At 39.7% G+C, this 21,298-nt stretch overlaps 1 protein-coding gene and 1 long non-coding RNA gene across 2 annotated transcripts; both read left to right on the forward strand.

The window, feature by feature from the left end:
- Positions 1 to 1,122: 1,122 nt before the first annotated feature.
- LOC148389882 (uncharacterized) lies at positions 1,123 to 11,037 on the forward strand. The gene is made up of 3 exons (XR_015861561.1): positions 1,123 to 1,209; positions 10,142 to 10,250; positions 10,846 to 11,037. It is a non-coding gene; the product is annotated as an uncharacterized LOC148389882 (long non-coding RNA).
- A 7,945-nt stretch (positions 11,038 to 18,982) lies between these two features.
- Positions 18,983 to 19,845, forward strand: LOC148389883 (myosin light chain, embryonic). The gene has a single exon (XM_088391561.1). The coding sequence runs from the start codon at positions 19,071 to 19,073 to the stop codon at positions 19,671 to 19,673; it is 603 nt and encodes a 200-aa protein (XP_088247687.1). The 5' UTR covers positions 18,983 to 19,070; the 3' UTR covers positions 19,674 to 19,845.
- The last annotated feature ends 1,453 nt before the right edge of the window (positions 19,846 to 21,298 follow it).

The raw sequence follows: 21,298 nt of genomic DNA on the forward strand, positions 1-21,298 counted from the left end.
ATATGCAGGTGTGTTTAAATTTTCTGCCTGTTTTATTTATTAAACCTGCATGCGTTTTCAGAACCGTGTTAATATACCAGATTCTTATTTATTTGTTGATATTTTCCTTCAAATTCCATTTCCCATGATAGCTGCCGGGTATGCATACATCCTGTTTCCCAACACCCACCTGTGACAACATGATTTACACTTTAATAAAGATGCTGCATATTGTGCTCAGAATATGCACTGGTTTCATTTTCATTTTACTGAGTGATTGACATGTATGGCATACAATTTTTAGACGTAACCATGGTTTCCCTGCATCTTTTGCGCATTCAGATGATTAATCTTTCTGTCTCTCTGTCTTTGTTTTTCTGTCATGTCTTTGTGTTTACCCAAATACTCACCTACATTTCATTCATTTACCCTAAATAGAACCTTTGTACATGTATTCTGGAAATGATTTCTAATTTATAATTGACTTCTCCTTTAAATATTGACAATTTTACAGTTGATTTGTCGACGCCCCCTAACCCCCCCCCCCCCCCCCCCCCACACACACACACGTACACACATACAGTACGTGATACTAATTCTGAAGTAGTACAGAGTGCCAGGAAACTACTTTATTATTATTATTATTATTATTATTATACAGGCTTTATATGATATTAAATTATTATATAAATATACATATATAACAATATGTGTGTAATATTTTTAAAATAATGTTTAGACAGTGGTTTCAAGTTCATGTGTAGGTACTGTATATAGTATTGGTATGTATTTGATTTTGTTTTTCATTTCTCAAGTCAATGTTCATGTAGTAAATTGACCAAGGTCATAATAACGCCAGCATGCCATAACTATACGACATTATTATTCCGTTGAACTGCGAGCGGAGGTGATATGCTGTCACGCTGACAAAAATCATTTCTCTCTGAGGTGATGATGAGGATGGCAAAGCCTTTCAAAATGACGACACCCACTCCCCCCAATCTGAGCAGCTTCTTCTTCAACTTCCTGCAGTAGAATGCACAGCAGTTTGTATTTGCACTAATGATTTAGCGTGTCTACTTACTCGGCAGGTGCATGCTTTATGACTCTGCGCGGGCTCATAATTCAAGAGAAGCATAATTATATGCTTTGTAATGCAATCCACAAGCCACGGCATAAAGTAGAACAATGATCACAGCAGAAGGACATAGCTGTTTACAAGGAGGAAAGGTGAGCTCAGTGTAATGAGCGCTTCATTTCCTGATGAACTTATTCAGTGAAAAAATTCACAAGATTTGTTTCATGAAATGGCTCATTATTTTTTTCCTATTTGAATCTGAAACTAAACCTGCTTGTAAATTTGTACCTCTCTGAAAGTGGTTGTCTGCAAGAATATTTTACTTGCAGGGGTGCATCCATTTGATAATCATTTTTTTCCCCCTAATATATTCGTAAATAGTCTATGCAATTCCCATTTAGTGTGATTTTCAATTAATTCTGTTGGAGAATCATTTGTATATTATAAAACTTTTCAACAGAATTTTATTCAACAATAAAAACAAATTTTTGTTAAAATGCACTGTTCCAAATTTTTATACGCAGAATGTTGTAAAGAACTGAAAATAGTCATTTGTTAAATTTGCAGCATTAAGAGGCTGCTAAAATCCAACACTATTTCAATCATTACAACATTACAGCCTCTTATTTGATTGCAGCTTTGCAATTCTTGCATTCATTGTACTTATGAGATTTTGGACAGCTTCTGCGTGAATGTCACTTTCTTTCACTCTCAATGATCTAAGATGGTGCATTGTGATGCATAAAAATAACTTTATTTCACAAATAATCTACCGTCGATAAAAGGGAGAAACTCATTGTGTGGCCCCTATGCTGCATTGACCTCATCAGAAACTTTGATTCATCCTCAAATAAGGATCTATGAGTGCGGCAGGCAGTTCAGATACAAACAAGACCTAATTTGAAAGGATGTGGCCTATGTATCATTATGAAGAAATCTTTGAGAACGTGTCCTTCTAAAGATGAGCCATTTGAGTTGTGTCACAAAGACATCTGAAGAATATTGTGTACTTGAGCCTTTCATATTCAGTTGTGGAAATGCATTTTTCTTAAGACTTCTATTTGAAACGTTGTGCAGAGGTGTACTTGACATGTTTTCTTCTTAAGTGTACTTGAGAGGATGTAGCCCAAAATATGCATGTTGTTGCAAGAAAATGTGCTTCAGACCATGGTCTTCTTTAGGTATGTATTTTTGAAGATCTGCTCTTGAGAGGATATAGCGGAAAAAGCGTACTTGTTGTGATGTGTACTTGTTTGGATGTGTACTTAAGATGTCTGTCTGTGAGGGTGTATACTTGAGAAGACGTAACAGGGAGCATGAGTCGCAACTTGCATCTTCAGTGTCGCACACTTAACGACATTGACATTTAAAAAAGGACACCGCAGACATATTTTTGTCAATGTTGATGCAATACTGTTAATGTTATTTTAAATGGTAATGTAATTTAAACCAATTCAGTCATTAATTTGTAAAAAATACCGCCCAGGCGTCTGAACGGAGGAAAAAAAAAAAAATTCAGCCAAATTGCGACAGAAGCACTTTATTAAAACAATACGGTTAATTGTTTTAAATGAATACATTAATTAAAATTGAGATTAGGATTGGCCCTCGAATATTTATAAATATCTAATTTTCCCAAAAGCACATGTCTCTAACAGCCTCTTGATCTTCTTACCAAAGAAGTTGCTACTGCCTTTACCTGTATAAAAGAATGCCATTCGTCACCACTCTCCTATCTCAGCCGGACTGTGAATCGATTGAGAATCGATGCTCTGCGGGTAATTTGACAAGTGCTTTCATCTGGAAGCGGCCCAGCCTTCTGCTTTGTGTCGTCATTACTGATTAAGTCGATGCCCCAAGAAGCTGACCCACAGTGGAAGGATTCAATGACAACCTGAACTACAGACAATTCTCCTATTATCTCCTAATCTCTTCTCTGTCTTACCACTAGTCGATGTCCCTGATTCATCATTTTCCCTGCTTCAGCTCCCTGGGCCTTATATTTTCATTTGAAATGTCAGATTTCATGAATTCAAGGCAATCAGGTTACAAAGATGTGTGTTGACATGAGAAGTCAAGTTTATTTGTATAGCCCTAAATCATAAGCAGTCTCAAAGGGCTTCACATAGACAAAAATTGACAATTATTCTCAAAGCATCCCCTGATCTTAAGCTCCCAAAAGGCCAAGGAAAAACTCCAAAAACCCCTACCAGGGGAAAATGAGAAACCTTGAGAAGGGTCCACAGATGGGAGGATCCCCCTTTCAGGATCACCAGGTTGCAATGGATGCAGAGAGGGCACAAATAATACATAATATGAAAATCAATGAAAAAGTGGATGTCCAAGTCAAAGCGAAGACCTGCCGGAGGTGCCCTCGATTGTCCTGGCAGTGTCTTCGAGGAGGTTGAGCTGCAGTTCCCTCATCCTGAATTGGTCCGCGAGAATCCAGATAGCTACTGTCAGCTCGGGTGCCACCTAACCACCTCCCCAGCCGGGGAGGGGTGAGGGGAGGGGGTGTGGGGAGAGGGAACGAAAACAAACTCCAGCCGAATCGGCCACTACAGGTTAATTAAAGGCCATATCATAGAGATGTGTTTTTAAACGTGTCTTGAATGTTTCTACTGAGGTAGCAGTTCTAATATCCATTGGTAGGGCATTCCAAAGCTCTGGAGACCGAATAGAAAATGCTCGAGACCAGTGGTTCTTAACCTGGGTTCGATCGAACCGTAGGGGTTCGGTGAGTTGGCTTCAGGAGTTCGGCAGAGCTGGTATGCTAACACCCCCCTCGCGGATGGCCGAACACACCTGAATGTCGTGTAAATTCGCGATAACGCATATCTGAACTGGTCTTGCAAAGGCAACAGCAGAAGTCACACTGATTTGCTGGTATGTCATTACCCCCCCCCAAAGAGGGGTTCAGTGAATGCGCTCTACTCTGCTCTACACCCTGCAGACATTTTCTTGGCCCTCGATGTCACTAAAAGACTAGCGTTTTGCGAACGAAGGTTACGAGACGGAACATAAGGAACAACTAGGTCGACGAGATATGAAGGCGCTAAGCCATGCAGTGATTTATAGGTTAATAGAAGAACCTTGAAGTCACATCTTAAATGGACCGGGAGCCAATGTAAATTGGCTAATATTGGGGTAATGTGGTCAAATTTTCTTGTCCGTGAGAGCAGCCTCTCATCAGCATTTTGTACTAACTGTAGACTTTTGATGCGGGACTTAGGAAGACCAGAAAATAATACATTACAGTAGTCCAGGCGTGACGTGACAAACGCATGTATAATAGTTTCCGCATCACCTGTCGAGAAGATCGGACGAATCATTATTACGAAGGTGAAAAAATGCAATTCTGGTTATATTCTTAATGTATGATAAGTATAATATGAATAACTTGGATCACAATATTCCAGCCACAATTTAACTTTTGTGAAATGCTGTATTTAAAATAATTACTGTATTTCACCAGACTGCTATTACACATTCAATTATACATTTTTTCTTTGACTCATGACTCAACCTTAACCATAGGTTTTGCTTTTCTTTGTTGTCTGCGTGACTATAACTCATAGGAGCATAGCTTCCGCCTGCATTGCAGTAATACGTCACAAGCGTAGGCTATGCTCCTTCAATCCTCCACAGCAACTACTTTATTATTCTTTGCATGTCCTTAGAGGAAAAACACTTCTGCCTCCTCCAAGGTCAGAGCTGAAAACTTGGGGTGACCAAGCATTTGTATTGCCGTTTCTACATTTCAAAACAAAGGTTATCCTTGCTTCTCTTTGCTTGTCGTGGCCTTTTCTTGATCTTTTGGATTTGTAAAGAACACGTCTTTTAAAACCTCCTTGCCTTTGAATGAGGAGTGAAGACCTTTGCAAACTTTGAAGTTATTTTGGAGTCATACATGTTCATAATAATACGCAAGGAATGAATGATAATGCACGATTAAGTCATTCTATGCATGTAAGTTTATGTTTTTGAATCGACATTATCTCCAGTCAGAAATCCCACCACATTTTTATAACTATTCAATAATGTGTGGTCAAATTTGGGTACCGCATTTTCCGCACTATAAGGCGCACCTAAAAATCTTAAATGTTCTCAAAAATCGACAGTGCGCCTTATAATCAGGTGCGCCTTATATATGGACCAATATTGAGCCACTACAGCAGGCGGGCCAAACTTTGTCCATATATATGACATATGTCTTTTATATGGACACAGTTTTAAAATGGGCCATTCATTGAAGGTGCACCTTATGATCCAGTGCGCCTTATACATGGACACATTTTTAAAATGGGCCATTCACAGAAGGTGTGCCTTATGATCCGGTGCGCCTCATAGTGCGTAAAATACGGTACTTTAAGTAAGTCAAGTAATCAGTAAAGTAATTAAATTACTTTTTCAAGTTGACTGTGGCAACATGTGGAAATATCAAACATTACAGCTTTGCTCATATCTGCATATCACATGGACACCCTCCAAGCAATTTAAGTTTGGTCCATAAGTTAAGTAAAACTTCTAGTCGGGGCATTCCTGGTCCATTTGTCAGTCCATGTTGAGTCTGTCAGAGCATTTTGTCTCCTGCTCGACTGACTCTGTATGCGTATGTCTGCCTGCATGACACAGTCTGTCAGTCGGTCACTTGCCTTAACGGTGGCCCCTGTCAGATAAGCCCCAGTGTACGTTGTCCGGCTTCTTTCCCATCTGTCAGCTCTGTCTGATTGACTCCAATCTCCTTATGAGCGTAACAAGAGCATCTGATGATAATGGGGCTCCCAAGTGTGCCTTTAATGCAAATAATGCAGGCAGAAGAAGAAAGTCATATTCTATGCACAGTTACTTCAGTAATTAAAGAACATAATGGCTGACTGTTCTTCTGTAATCAGCAGCTATGCACCTTTATCAGAAATAGATCTATAGTAGCAACCTGTCAAGTCATCATGCGCTCAGTCCTATACACAATAAGGGCTCATATGCATATTATTGGCTGAATTCTCTCTCAAGTATCTCATTTTCTGAATACATAGACATCCTTGCAAATACATTTATAGAAGGTCAAAGGAAGGTCATACTAAATCTGACTGGCTGTAACAGCCCGGCTGATCGACATGCCTACGGAGTTTAGACAACAACGAGGAGGAAAGGCATTGCAATCAGAAATTGTGTAAATTCATCCAGTGAAGTCTAACTTTGAACTATTTTACGTGAGCGGGAGGTTTTTATTAAATACATATTAGATGTTTATCCTTTCTGTACTCTGCTCTGATAGATTTTCATTTGAGTCAGGAAATCACAAACAATGAATGCAGACTTCACACAATCTGAGACACAAGCAGCCCCATATGCTTGCGCACAGTTGGACGTGTGATCCACATAAAAAAAAATAAAAAAAAGAAGCGGATGAAGCATATGTGATCAACACAAGTTGAGTCACGATTCCTTTGGGCCACAGATCTGGCTGGCAAGCAACACAATGTAACGTGTCAGAAGAGAAGCTGTTTAATTATGGTAAGCAGCCTTTGTCTGGCATTAAAGCGTGCTGTGTTCTATTTGTAAGGGTGGGATAGCATTGCTACAGGTATGACTGATGATTACTAGCTGGTGGCCAAGCGACAACAATGCACCACTGATTGTAAGTCTTGAATGAAACTGCTGATGCCAATCAGCTAATGGATGTGCTCGACATATCTGGCATTCGGCGTTTAAAGGATCGCTATGATCATATCACATATATGAAGCCTCCGGCTATAAATGAGTCAGATATGGATCCAACTCAAAGCTAGCAGTAAAGTGACTTGAATCTGCATTCAAACAAAGGAACAAGTGCGGGTGTTAAAAAGTACAGCTTGTGTCAATTGCTGTAATGTTTATCTTTTTAATAGGCTTTGGATTTCAACTGTTCAAACATGTTTTTTGTCAGGTAGAGAGAGGCAAATTCCCTTGGAGAATGTACCTGTTTAGGTCAGCAAAGTTTAGTCAGATTTCTTTTATGACCAGATTATTTTTAGACCCTCACACCAGGAAGGTGCGACTCCTCTGATAAAGGCTACAATGACAGCCAGATTTATTTTCTCTTGTATTTGTTTGGTAATTACAGGCTACTTTATATACAATGTCTGGACTGTACATTTTTCTTTTTGCGATGGGGAGAATCAGCAAGAAGAGAAAATATATTTGTCAAACTTTTAAAAAATCATTGAGTTGCCCTTGAGCACATAGGATGGTGTCACATAAGACTATATAAAGTTTTGTAAAAGGCCACTCGTAGTTCTTTTTTGGAACAATATGGCAAAGTGATGGCATTATTAACCCAGTTAAAATGGATATATGACGTCTATAGTTGTCAATGGCAGTGAATGAGTTAAGAAGTGGATTAGATCATTTCAACCCCCACTGAAGGCCCATTTCCAAAACTTAACGCACACCATTGGAATTTTTACTATACGTAGTATTTGTCTGTCCACATTTTTACACGGAGGCACTCGTCTTCACTCGCTTGTGTTTGACGATAATAAAATGATTGAAAATCCCATTAAGAAACTGACGTTGACTTCATTACAGGGTTTTTGTTAAGCTATATTATCAAAAATGAGCCAATCAAGACCACTTGAAGCTTCTACTTGCATCATCCACATGATCAATTCTAATCCCCGAACGGCAGACAAATCGTTGGAGTAAACGCCAAGCTAATTTCGAGGTCGACGTTGTTTATTCTAATTTTCAACTAGCTTTAACTCTCGCCCAATAGCACCCACACGCTAAGAAAATGAGACGTCAATGAAAGACACTTTCAGTGTGATTTATGTCTCCTTTGGATAGTTGCCTTGGCGATAGGTGTAGACAACCACCGTGCTTAACAAGTCCCCATCAGGGGCAACGTGAGGGTGTCTCTAAACTGCGCATACACACTCCGAGGCAGGACCATCACCACGCCATCTGTCGTCACTCCACAGGAACATAACCAGCACCATTTATTGCACATATGATTACTGGTTGGCATCCTTTTTTTTTTTTTTTTTTTTTTTTTTGCTCTTCCTCGCTCTCGAGTAAGCCATCTGCTCAGGAAAGGTGAGAAGGGATTTGTGAAACGAAAGAGCATATTGATTCTCTGCTTTAACAAACGCCCATCCTTTCTTAGCATTTGGCGGTGCATGAATTGCAAACGTGTTAATTCAGAGGCCGTTATAAGCGCCATCTTAACTCGTTATGATCAACAGTGATACTGTTGTAACCATCGTAAGCATCTGGAGTCTGTTTTACAAATATAAAGTCACTCTTAAATATGCAAGTTTACTTTATACATTTGCACTAGCACAACTGAATAAGATGCAGTCGTTTGTAATATTTTGCTCATGCAAATTTACGTAATAACATTTAACAACATGATCATCATGAAATATGATGAATTATTTATTTTTAATTTTTTTTAACTGTTAAAGCATCTACATCCATACCACCAGTCTTAATACTTATAATAATTATAGTAATAATTATAATAATAACAATAATTTCATAACCCAAGTATATTATTTGGATTAATTTTTTACAACAATAACAACAAGAATAGAAATAAAATATTATAAAAACAATTTTTTTTTAAATAATATACACTGTAAGTCGGATTATTTTATCTTCAAATTACTGTAACTGTAATCATAGTTTTGGAAAAATAAACAAAATACATCCAAGCATAATATTGATTGAGGCATAATCAGGCTTGTAGTTGAAATAGCTGCAATGACTGTAGTCACCTAGTGTTAAGATTAGTTCTTGTTCTTAATTCCTAGATTTTTGTGCTGCTCATCACTTTATGGAATTAGTTACCGTAAATTAAACTCCCTGACTTTTGAGACTTAGATAAGAGATTCCTGATAAATAATGAAAGTATAATTCAAATAGTTCTGTCTGGCGACATTAACAATCCAGCAAATTTACCCTCTTATTTTATGCTGCTTCATCTCGCAGAAGTGTACTTAATGTGCTGATCCATTAGCTACCCCCCCCCCCTCCCACCCCCATTCCAGTGTCTTATTACCATATTTGAGATGGCATCTTCAGCCTTGTGCATTATGTATAGCCCACATCTCAGTGATATGCACCCTCTGGGTTCCTTTGCTGTATATTCTTTGTATTTTTAATGCTCTCCCCAAGAATCTCATTTTCTCGCCAGGACTCATTTAGGCTGCACGATTCACATTTCACATTCCGACACGGCCATAACAGCAACTCCGTAAATTGGTACTGTGGCTCCGGGGTGTCGAATTCGACGGCTGACTTTGGACTTTTGGGTGATGAGGTGAAACGTAACTTCCCCACCTTTAAATTCTCTCATTTCTTTGAGGCAATTTGAAGAAGAATTACTATTTAAGCGAGAGGACACTGTGTAATGATTGACAAGTAGCTGGACCGGGTATCACTTAGTAAAACCAAAACCTGAAACCAACTCCTGGAACATTTAGATGACCCTTTTGAGCCTGTTTGCGAACATAAAATAAAAGAATACCGCTGCTAAAGCATTTAACGTATAATAAGTTTAAAAAAATCATCTCTGACGTCGAAGTGAAGTGAGGCCAATATTGTCATTCCTCGATGACCCAGTTAAAACCAGAGCTGTCGCCTGTCTCTTCTTCAAATGATTTTTTTTTCCAATTCTATTTGTCAAAATAAACAATTATTATCAAGATAAAAACCCACGGGTGACACAGCTAATATCTTACTGTGTAACTCTGTGTTTCATTCCCCCACATCTGCAGCACTGAGTGATGACTTAATGAGGTTCACGCATGCCCTGTCCTATTTCCTGCTATCATCTCACTCAAGACATTTTGACAGCAGGCAATTAGTGGCGAACAAACACAACCGCAAAGTCTCGTACAGAATTTGGCTCAATCTGTTTCCGAGAGTCCGGATGGGTAGAAATTTGATTGGCAAGCATGCTGGAATTAAGCTTTGACCTCACACACACTCACACACTTGTGCAAACATCCTGACTTTTTTGGCTGATACGAGATTTGAGTCACAAAATTAGGTGTGGTACTTAAGTATGCTCACTGGATTTTGTTGTTGTTTTTTCAGGTTCACCAGGAAAATGGAATAAAATTCACTGCAAAAGATGGATCAAGAATCTGTCATTTACAAAGATTTGAGATACACTGCACTTGGATTATATGAAGCTCACTGCCAGGTAGGACGCAAAACATTTATTAAGTCACATTCCACTCAGAAAAGTGTGCACACGGCTCATGTGCGCATATTCAATCATGTACGGTCAATGTAAGGCAACGCATGAATATAGTAAATGAGCCATGTAAGTGAGGGTGAATCATGGTGGCTTGTGAAACAAAGAAAAAAATGCAATTTTGAGGTTCTTATTGGTCAGGTGCAGGCAAGAAAGGCAATATTGTTGGCTGGGCTTGGCGGCATCATAACGAACAAAAGAAAATGTTACGAGTGGCAGGAGGTCAGTGCAGGACCACAGTAGGAAAGAAGAAGTGGTCTGACTTCAAAGTAGATGCCAAAAAAATAATTGAAGTTTGTCGACTGAGTGAGTTAAAAGCTCTTGTCTTATCTTGGCATATAATAAGGATCGGGAGAAATGATACAAAATGACACAACAAAGCATCTTAATTATCTTACAAATCTAATAAAATCTCTTGTGAGGAGCTGCACACAAAAATGTAGCTATAACCTCAGATGCACTTTTGATTAATTCAAACGTTAGCATGCTGAGCGCAAATATTTCTTCCTTGCCCACCCTCCTTTTTTTTTTTTTTATCAAGCCCGAGTCAATATCACCTTGGGGATGCGGGGAGCTAGTGGAGGTGGCTTGTATTTGCTTGATGTACGACCAGCCTGCATGGCTTGTGACTGCCTTATCGCTCAATCACTCAGCAAGATGGAGACCCACACTCTGACGGCTGACGGACTATAATGACCTCCACCGCACCCCTTCAATTCCCACCGTCCCCTATATAAACCCCAAATACACAAGCACTATTTGAGTGTGTGGAACCTAAAAGCCAATCGCTGTTGTAGCTCTCAACTGTACCGTCGCGGCGGTTGCTGCAGAATAAAGAAAAATGACATGAGGGCACTCATGAATCATACTCACAGATTCAGTGGTGTTCAGAGGTCTGTTGATGCACCAGGCCATCTTCCTGACTGACTAAGTCCCGGAAGACTCAAGAATAAGGCTGCATCAACCACAGCAGATTTGTGGTTCAGCTTTGGTAAAGTCAGCGATTTGTGGTTTTCTTTCTGAAACTACACGCTGATATTTTGTGGAAAAACTTACATTTTCCTTTTTTGTGCTCAGGCCAAAGCAACATCTAATATTAAAATATGGCTTTGGCGCCATCTTTTGACATCTCAAGGACACCAAACTTTGTTATTCGAAATGAGAGAAATGCTTTAGTGCCATCTTGTGGCATCTGTTGCTAATTGCAAATAATTATATGAATATTCCTCGAGGCCTTTTGCTATTTGCAGCAGGGCTCGATAGCGGCGCTTCACTGTACTGAAAAATATTATGAGAACGGAAGCCATTTGGAAAACACAGAGGAAACACATCATTTGAATTTAAATTATAATCACGAATCAACCAAATGTATTCGGTTGTTTTACAGATGATGTGCACTACTTTTAATAGTTTTATTGTGAAGTGTTTTTTTTGTCTTCTTCATCATGACTAATATTTCTTACCTTTTAGTTTTGCCTGGTTTTTTTTTTAATTGGATTAGCTTGATCTAAACAATTTAGCGCTCTATATTTTTTTCTCACTAGATTTTTCTGCACCACTTAATTTTCTAATTATCGCCAAATGAATATAACAAAATGGAAAACGCTATAGCTCATTTGATAAAGAGGAGCTACGTTTATTCCCAGCATAAACTCATTTCTAAAATACTCAACTAAAAAAACTTTGAAGTCCTTCTCTATCCTGTTGCTCAGAGGCATATTTGCTCAGTTTTGCAGAACCTCCTTCATAGTCGTCGAAAATTTTAATTGAACTTGATGATTTGATATGTTTTCACAAAATCTCTTTTTGCTATACAATAACCACAACTAAAAAAATGGAAGATCTTGTACTATTTTCAAGGTCCAACGAATCCCTTTGTGTTGCTCCACAGATATAGACTTCCTTTCATATGACACTCTCCTCTTCTTCTTTAGTGGCAGTGCTATCCCACCGTGACATCCTGACAGTTTGGTAATGGAAAAGAGTTCAAGGCTGACTCTTGCATGAATTCTAATATTCAGTTTTATTTGTCCAGAGTTGCAAGGAACCAAAAGCATGTGACCAGTGACAAGGCTAAAACATATCGCCGTATCGACTTGCACTCTGCAGCCTTGATTATTTCTTTGGCTTCCAATAAACATGTTAGCAGTTGTGTGACAGTAAACTTTTTTATCATACAGTATGGTTCTTATCTGCCATTTTAGCAGGAAAATGTTAAGGGTAAAGCAGGTGCCATTTGTTTGAAGCACAAAAGCATACGACTAACCAAAGACAATCCATAAAGCAATTTTTCATTCAGCATTCTTGCTATTGGCAACCACCAACAGCCAATATCGGTAGACCGGTCAGGACAACTTGTATTGTTGACATAAACTGTGCAATAATTTGCTCACAAATGCAGAAAACATTGACGACACGATGCAAACTATATTAATTGACACGGTGGCTTAGAAATACATTTCACAGCTGCAGGCGGAGCAAATAAGTCAATATATATTTAGTTGTCTTTTTCCAATTTCCATTATATTTAATTGTATCAAATATGTTCCGTGACGGATAAATGTTTGTTTACAAATGATTTTGTTTTATTTCATTACACTGAATTGTACTTTAGTTTAAGTATTCTTGAGTTAGTTTAAAGTGCTATATATTTTTTACTTTTTTTTTTTGTGCTTTCTACGCCGTTAGACAAGCACCTCATAGTTGCGCTTAATTATAGCAAATTTCTTTATTATTATACTAATTGTCCTTGGCTAGTTTTTTTGTGTCTTGGTTCTTTTACTTGCTTGCTTTTATTTATGTATTTTAGATTTCTTTGTGTAAGCTTTATTACATGTCCATTTTCCCCACTCATTGACACACCATGTAATCACTTGGTGACTGGATCTGTTTATCATAAACTAAAAATGTGTGAGTTTATTGCATGTCACAATTACTATATAATCTGCAAAACACACACACACACCACACACACAGAAAAAACACTCAATGTTTATCAATTCTGGACAGGGCTTTTGGCATCTGTCATCTTGATAATCATTTTTTCCAATCTTAATCTAGTCTTCTCTGATCTGTCAATCTCAAATGAGCGAGGAGTCCTTGGACAGTGTAATTGAAGAGTGGGAGCGCTTGACCTTAATTCAAGATCAATATCTCCCCCTCCTATTTACCTGGAAGGTCACATGGTTAGCAAAACTAATAGCTAAGTCACGACGCTTGTGTTTGCAAAGATACAATGAAGGAAATCTGCAACGATGACCAAATGGAATGTTGATGGTACCGTGTAAAAGTATTCACCAAACCTATGGTCCAATGAATTGGCACCAACTTAGTAGTGGTCCATGGAGCACACCGCACAAAGGCGTGACGCCAACTGTGGTGCAAAATAGACCTCCTTTTAGCCAGTCTAAAATATGAGTCTACTTTTTGTCGCTAAATTGTGAGATGCGTAGGGCGGTGTGGCAGTTGGCAAAGACATGGTCTACTTTCTGTTACCAAATTAGCAGGTGCATCAGGGTTTTGGCAACTCAACTGGAACAACCAGAGAGCCGCAACACAGCTCCACGCATGCTAGACTAGATTTGCCCTGGCAGCACAATGAAGTTACATCCATTTTTACACCGAGCGCACTGCTGCTAGTCTACCTTGATAATAATCTTCATTTATTACCGTGTCAGCAAAGAATGTTTGTCAGACAAACTTTAAACTTTTTCAATATCTACAATTGCAAATCTTCATGTGCAAGGTCAACTCAAAGCTGAGCTGTACCACACGTTTTGTGTCGTGTTTATTTAAATCATTCAGCACAATAATGACAAGAAAAGGAGTTGATCTTCATGGTCAGTAAGCGTGTACCTCACTTTAGCCCTGCTTGTGTACGTGGCTGCAAAATAGATGTATCAACCATTTGTTAAGAAACTTTGACAAATCAACCAAAAATTAAAAGACTTCGGCATACTTCCTCAGTGTGATTGTTAAAAAAAGATTCAAAGGTGTAAATTGGAGCTTGTACACCACGAGTGGGATCATAGTGTGAACATACTTTCCTGACAATCCAGATGAAATGTCACACATGTTTTTTTGCTAGTTTTTATTTGCACTTTGTATAGCTGTCTACATTCTGCACTCTTCAAAGGGATACAGTGTTTGAGGGCTGGTGGGGTGAGGCATTCAAATCCCAACAGTAAATCTCGAACTGATGGCTGCCATTCCCTTTGGACTTGAGCGAGTGGCTGCCTTCCACTGCATGCATGGCTGGATGAGTGCATGTTTTGTGGAGATCTTTGTGGTGTGTTTGTTTATATCTGTGTGACGAGGCGTACGGCAGGCCAGACTTTAATCCGGCAGATAACACCGGGAGCGACTGCAAGCGGCCTGACGGTCCGGTCTGAACTGACACGGGTTAGCTCCTGAGACAGTGGTTGTATTTCATTGATGGATTTGGACCAAGTCCGACTTTAGGTGACCTGCTAAAATAGGAGACCAAAGCTCATGGCGACGGTGCGTACTTGTAAGTCAAATTGAAAAGACCTGAAAGGTCAGCCATCAAGATTCAATTTATTTTTTGACAGGGAGGCCTTAAAAGTCCAAACGGCAGTCAAAGCCTCGATGGAATTTCTCTTGTGAACATACGTAAGCCTTAAAAAAACAATAATGAAAATGTCAATAATCAAAAAATAAAATACATTTTCAAATAAAGACACACATTGGTGTTAATAATTCCAGACATCACCCTTGACCTTTGTTCAGTTAGCATCAAGCGATTAACTTTTGTCAATTTTGTTTGTTCTTTGGCTTTTTAATGTGACACTTATCCGAAAGAAGGTTGTGCTTTCACCCGGCGTATTCACAAAAGAAGAATGTGGGGAGAATGGATTATAAAAAGGTTAAGCTTTTTCATTTCCCAATGCGTCGTTGTAGTTCAGGCTGTGTTTTGTTGTTTTTATGCCTCATTATTTGCTGATTTCATTCATTGAGTAGGGACCATGCGGAGATGACTTTAATCACAAAGAAAATTTTCTTTGGATTATATTGTGGCTATGTGAGCTAATTTCCATCTTCAGTCTCCCATCGACCAGAAATTTTAAGAAAACAGAGACCATATTCTACAGCACAGGAAAAAAACACAAATGTAGATATTGTATACAATATTATGCAGTAAGTAAGCCACACTACCCATTAAAGATTTTTCCACAACCTCAGTTACCTCTGACAATTATTTAGTTTCACTTGACTTATTTTTACACTTGAATGACAGTTATGAATGATGCAATGTTTTAACGTTTTAGTATTACAAATTCTAGTTGTCTAGCTAAATGGGGGGGGTAAAACTTTTCATTGATTTCATTTTCTGCTAAAAAAAAAAAAGTTTCTTTAATTTCCTTGAAAAGAATGCTTAAAAAACAAACCCTGAGGTGAAGGAGTAATGAAGTTCCACGATATCAGCATCAGCACCGAGCGCGATAATAAGGACAAATGTTTAACGGAACTCAAAAAGAAATGGGCTAATACTGTAGACCGGTTACTATTGAATTGTTATAATGGGATGACTCTTCCAGGAAGCCGTTTGCACACACAACTGTGTAAACACTTTAATCAAGACCATGTTTGAAGAATTAGAGCTGGCGAAGGCACTGTCTGTTCCAATACTTCACTTCCTTAATTACAGCAGACATCCATGTTTTCTGCTCTTTCCTTTTTCCCCCTCACCCGCTTCTCTCTGTCATTTTCCTCGCTGCTTCCAGTGCTAGCAAACCCACAAACAGGAAAAGGCACTTCACGCTCAACCGAAGACACACAAAATGATAATAAAAAGCCAATACACTCAGTAGCGGACGAACTCTGTGCAACGTAACCCCTGACCTGAGGCAAAAAATGCGGTTCTTACCCAGTTGCGGCAACAAAGATCTGACACCATGCTGCCACCTGACTAAAACTGTTTGGGTGCAACAATTATATAATGATTTTGAACACCCTAAGAGAAAGTCCCTTTGTGTATTTCATTTAGACAGCAATAAAAATAGCAATGGCCTGCGATTAAAAAAACATACACCACACATCAGTGAGTGTCGGCATGTCAGCTGAGTTGACACCGAACAGCAATTGGTATCATTTCCTCACCCGAAGAGATAATCATTGAGTCATGCGGGACAGGAAACATATTTATAGTCCGTGGGTCTGTTCAACGGTGCAGATGGAGTATTTTTCCAATTGATTCAAAATTTAAGAAACTCTTGACATCCCCAAAAGCGTGTTTGATAGGATTCAGTCATTAAAATCAAAGATTTAAGCACACTACAGTAGACATCCGAATGATACAGTATTAGGGTTTGCAAAGCTTGTTTGTTTCCATCTCATGTTGTTCAACTCCTGATCCTTTGCACACCCATCAAGTTTTCATCTCTTCTTGTACGGCATCGCTTCTTTGAGGTAGTCATGCCTGTTGTGAGTCAAACAATAGCACAACACAATTGCCTCATCTCCCAGGCTAGGAATGAACACTATGCTCATTTCTCCCAAGCTTGACTTGGAATTCTGACAGGGAGATTAGAGAAGTTTCCAGGCTATTCATACTACTCCTCGATTCTCTTTGGAGTACTTGGCTCGGCGGTCCAATCCTCTCCTGTTCAGCCGGACCGGTCTATTTCCGATGCGACTGTGATGCTGTTTTGGCGGATGTCTCTGGCTTTTACCTGTTTATCCCAGCAGCACACAGGCTTAGAAGATGTTTTCCTTGGAGCTTACCAGGTGATTTTCTCAGCTGGAATGCCAGTATGTTGAATTCAGACACTTAATCCCCGAGAAAGTGGACCAAACATGTCTTCTGTGGCCCTTTTCTACCCGCAAAAATGCAGACTCTAAACTTTTGGATCTTCTCTCAACTGCCTGTCTTATCCGGTGCACAAAGTAAGCCTCACATGAACCCACAACGTATCAAACAAAATGCATCCTGGTGTAAAAACAAGAATCCGAGAAAATTACTGACGCTTACAAAAAACAGTGTGAATTGGGTCTTGATTTTTTTACCTTCACCAGCTTTTGTGCCATAACACTTATGAATTCATCCACAGGTTTTCTTGGTATTTTGTAGTTCCTGACACTAAAAGGTTCCAGTTATATTTAGTGCTGCAAAACTCAAGAGTTCCTTGGACTCTTCCATTCATCCCTCTCCTTATTTTGGCCACAATTAAATATCTCAGGACTAATTTATACGTATGGGCAATAGTTCCCACAACCCAAGCACACCCAAGAGTTCCTAGTAAAACTTCTTGTGGTGAAAATGCATTATTTCTTAACCAGCGCCCATTGATGCTTGAGAACACCCTCAGGCAGGCTCATTTATTCTATTAATTGATATTCCCTGTTCAAATCATCCACATTCTGATAATTCTCCAAGGCTATCAAATTGTACTTTGCCACATCTCATCCTCGGAATCGGCCGGTCACTAAAAAGAAAGAAGTCAGAGCCCCCGTGCTGCCTATTGACCGTAAATGTCGCATTTGCAGGTCCACCACAAATCACCGCATCAGGTTGGGCATACATGATGAGACCGCGGCTGTTGCCGGGCAACCGATGCAGCGGGTGCATACGCGGGCCATTCTAGGACAAATCTTGGGTTTCCTCCTGCAGGCTGGCAACGGTGTTGATCTGTCGATGTTGCCACAAAACTGGATGAGCTGTGCTTGTGTGACAGAAATGCTGTTTAGTGGACTACTTCAGTAAGTGGCATCTGATGTAGCCATTACACTGGGATGATCTGTTCGCAGATGTAAAAACGAGAGAATAAGTGAGCAGAAAGATGCCAAATCACGAAGGAAAGTTTTCGTCACGGTTGGAGGTCGCTGGCAAAAGAGGCGTTTGTCATTTGTGGGTGTCTGTTCTTATTTTAATAGTGTGTTCTGTGGACTAGAAAACTCGGGGAATTGATGTCATGCATCAGTGAATTGGCAGATGTGTTGTCCACTTGAATCATTAAAAAGATGCCTCATGTTTTTCAATTTTGCAGCTCAAATAGGTAGAAATGTGTGAAAACGAGAAGGACGTAGTTGTGTTTGACAGTTGAGCATGTGTGGTCTGTTTGACAACATTTTCTCGGCTCTTTTTATGAACTTTGCATTTTTTTTATAATCATTCAAACTTATGTAGGCGACTCAATTGTGTTTCAAATCTACAATACTTTTTTTTCATTTTACAGGGAATTTTAGTAAAACTATTTAAAATAATCAAAATATAGTATCATTGTAAAAAAAAAGAGCACCCTCGTGTTTACGAACGACGATATTCACGTTAACAAAGTGAAGCTAAATTGAGACCGGATGCTACTAGCCACAGATGTTAAACGACAAAAAAAGGAGTTCCCGGAGAATGCACCAATTCCCAGACCTTTAACAGTTGCCGAGAAGAGCTATTTTCGTCGCTGTCCCTGGTGACTTGATATGTTATCCGTACTCTGATCCCTTTGTCCATCAGAGAGACAGAACATTTTTGGCCTAATGCAACTGGACCCTGGCTAATGACAACAAATAGCACCGGCGGCCAGATGACAACAGCTGAGAACAATACTTAATGTTGACATCACTTGCTATGGGGATCTATTTTGGGTTTCTTCCTTTTATAGTGCACTGGTGAAAATTGCACTGTGGCTTCCCTGGATGAGACACATATAAAAGAGGAGCGAGGCGGGGTGGGCCTCTGTGCTCTGTCGACCCTCGCCAGTCCCTTCAGACGTTCTTGTTTCGCAGGTCACCTGTCTAACCCTGTAAAACATGGCACCCAAGAAGATAGAACCAAAAAAACTCGAGCCCAAAAAGCCAGAGCCCAAGGCCTCCCCGGCCTCTAAGTTGGCTCCAACTCCCGAGCTGACACCGGAGCGTCCCAAGGAACCAGACTTCGATCCCAAGAGCATTACCATTGAATTCACCGCCGATCAAATCGAGGACTTCAAGGAGGCCTTCGCCTTGTTCGACCGAACGCCAAAGGGTGAGATGAAGATCACGTATGCCCAGTGCGGGGACGTGATGCGAGCACTCGGCCAGAACCCGACCAACGCCGATGTGTTCAAGGTGCTTGGGAAGCCGCGGCCGGAGGAGATGAGCTCCAAGTTGGTGGACTTTGAGACCTTCTTGCCTATGATGCAACACATTTCCCGTGTCAAAGACCAAGGCAACTTCGAAGACTTCGTGGAGGGCCTGCGAGTGTTCGACAAGGAGGGCAACGGCACCATCATGGGTGCCGAGCTGCGTCACGTCCTGGCGACGCTCGGGGAGAGGATGACTGAAGACGAAGTGGACAGACTCATGGCCGGACAGGAGGACGCCAACGGATGCATCAACTACACTTCCTTTGTGAAGCATATTCTCTCCGGATGAACGCTGAATAAGAGAGACTTTTACCAATTCCCGTCACCATGGACTGGTATTTTAACATTCGTGCTCACCAGCCACGAGACCCGCACTGTCTTCCTTTTGGGAAATGTGTAATGAAATGCCAATGAGATACCCCGGACATCCATTTAATAAAGGGAATTTTATCACAAACCTCCTCCCTTGAATGTCATTTTCAGAATAAACAACATTTAAATTCAAAGAGAAAATTATTTATGCTAATCAACTTGGTTAACGTAATTTGGAACAAGTATTGTCGGCAGTGAAAAAAGAAAAGAAGTAATAGGCTGTGGCTCCAATTTACACAAAGAGCCCTCTTGTTATTGTGCTGGAGGGGCAGCTGCTGTGGATCATGACGCACAGACACACACGCAAACACACACACACACACGCACACACACACATGCTCAAAGTTGTCGAATACGAGATGGTTGCTGCAAAGACAGGGCTCCTTAGAATTGTTGTTAATGCTTTGGTGACCTGTTAACAGTTAATTATGTTTAGAAAAGCCTTCGTCACCCGAGTTTACAGATTATCAACTTGCAGGCGAAAGATTTTTAGAAAGAATACCAAACTTGGCCACGTTTTTCAAATTATAAAAACTCACCTCACAAAAATGACTCTCAGATTTTACTAGTTTGAATTTCAATTTGTTCACAAATCTCAATCCTGACGTACAACCATAAATTGAGTGATAAAAACTTAGCGCTAATAAGGTAATTTTTTTTTACTTTATTTTAACACATTATATAATTTTAATATAAAGAACATTATGAATTATTCACTTTTTATTGGTACTATGCTACCATGCTACAAGATGCTAGTATCTAATCATTTATAATAATACATCTAAAAAAATATATCATCAGTATGAATGCTTTAATTTGCACAGTCTTGATTTATGAAATCCCATTTTTTAGCAAGCTAGTTCAAAATATCCAGATAGTCTTTTAGTGAAAGACCATCTCCTTTACTATAAACGTGATAGAGCTTAGATGCCGGTTGGGGTTACAACATGACAATACAGCATCACAATTATAACATTAAACTAAAAAATCAACACATACATGAAAAATAACTCCATCTTGAACTCCTCCATTCAAACAAGCAATCACCTGATGACGTTAAGTCATCAATTATCTTGGCAAAAATTCCCCACCGTTGCTTTTAAGAAACACAAACAACCCAGTTGCTGCAATGTAGAGGTTATTGCCATTACTGTTATGATACCACTGAGAGTGTAGACAAACGCTTACATGGAAACAAGCTCTCTGAGCAGGAGCTCCCATTAGAATTGACATTATTCTTTGATTTATACTTGAATGGCACGGGCTGCCTGTTGTTTCAGCCTGTATAGCCTTTTGGTAACGACTGAAATATCTCAGCAAAGACGAGATAGACGGCCCACGCCAATGAGTCCAGATACCCATGGTGCCCCGAGGAATGCAATAAATGAACGCGGCGCCTAACCATGGCTTGTTGGATGCTTAGTTGGGCTTGTTTATGGCCACATGTTGGGCTCTGCACTCATCACAGGAGCATACAAGGGACGCAAATGGAAACACTTTCACGTCATGGAAAAACATTGTCAATCATTCAGTCAGGGTTAG

The sequence above is a fragment of the Syngnathus floridae genome, chromosome 12 (genome assembly GCF_059516105.1).
Source record: "Syngnathus floridae isolate MCC-2025c chromosome 12, RoL_Sflo_1.0, whole genome shotgun sequence".
Classification (NCBI taxonomy): domain Eukaryota; kingdom Metazoa; phylum Chordata; class Actinopteri; order Syngnathiformes; family Syngnathidae; genus Syngnathus; species Syngnathus floridae.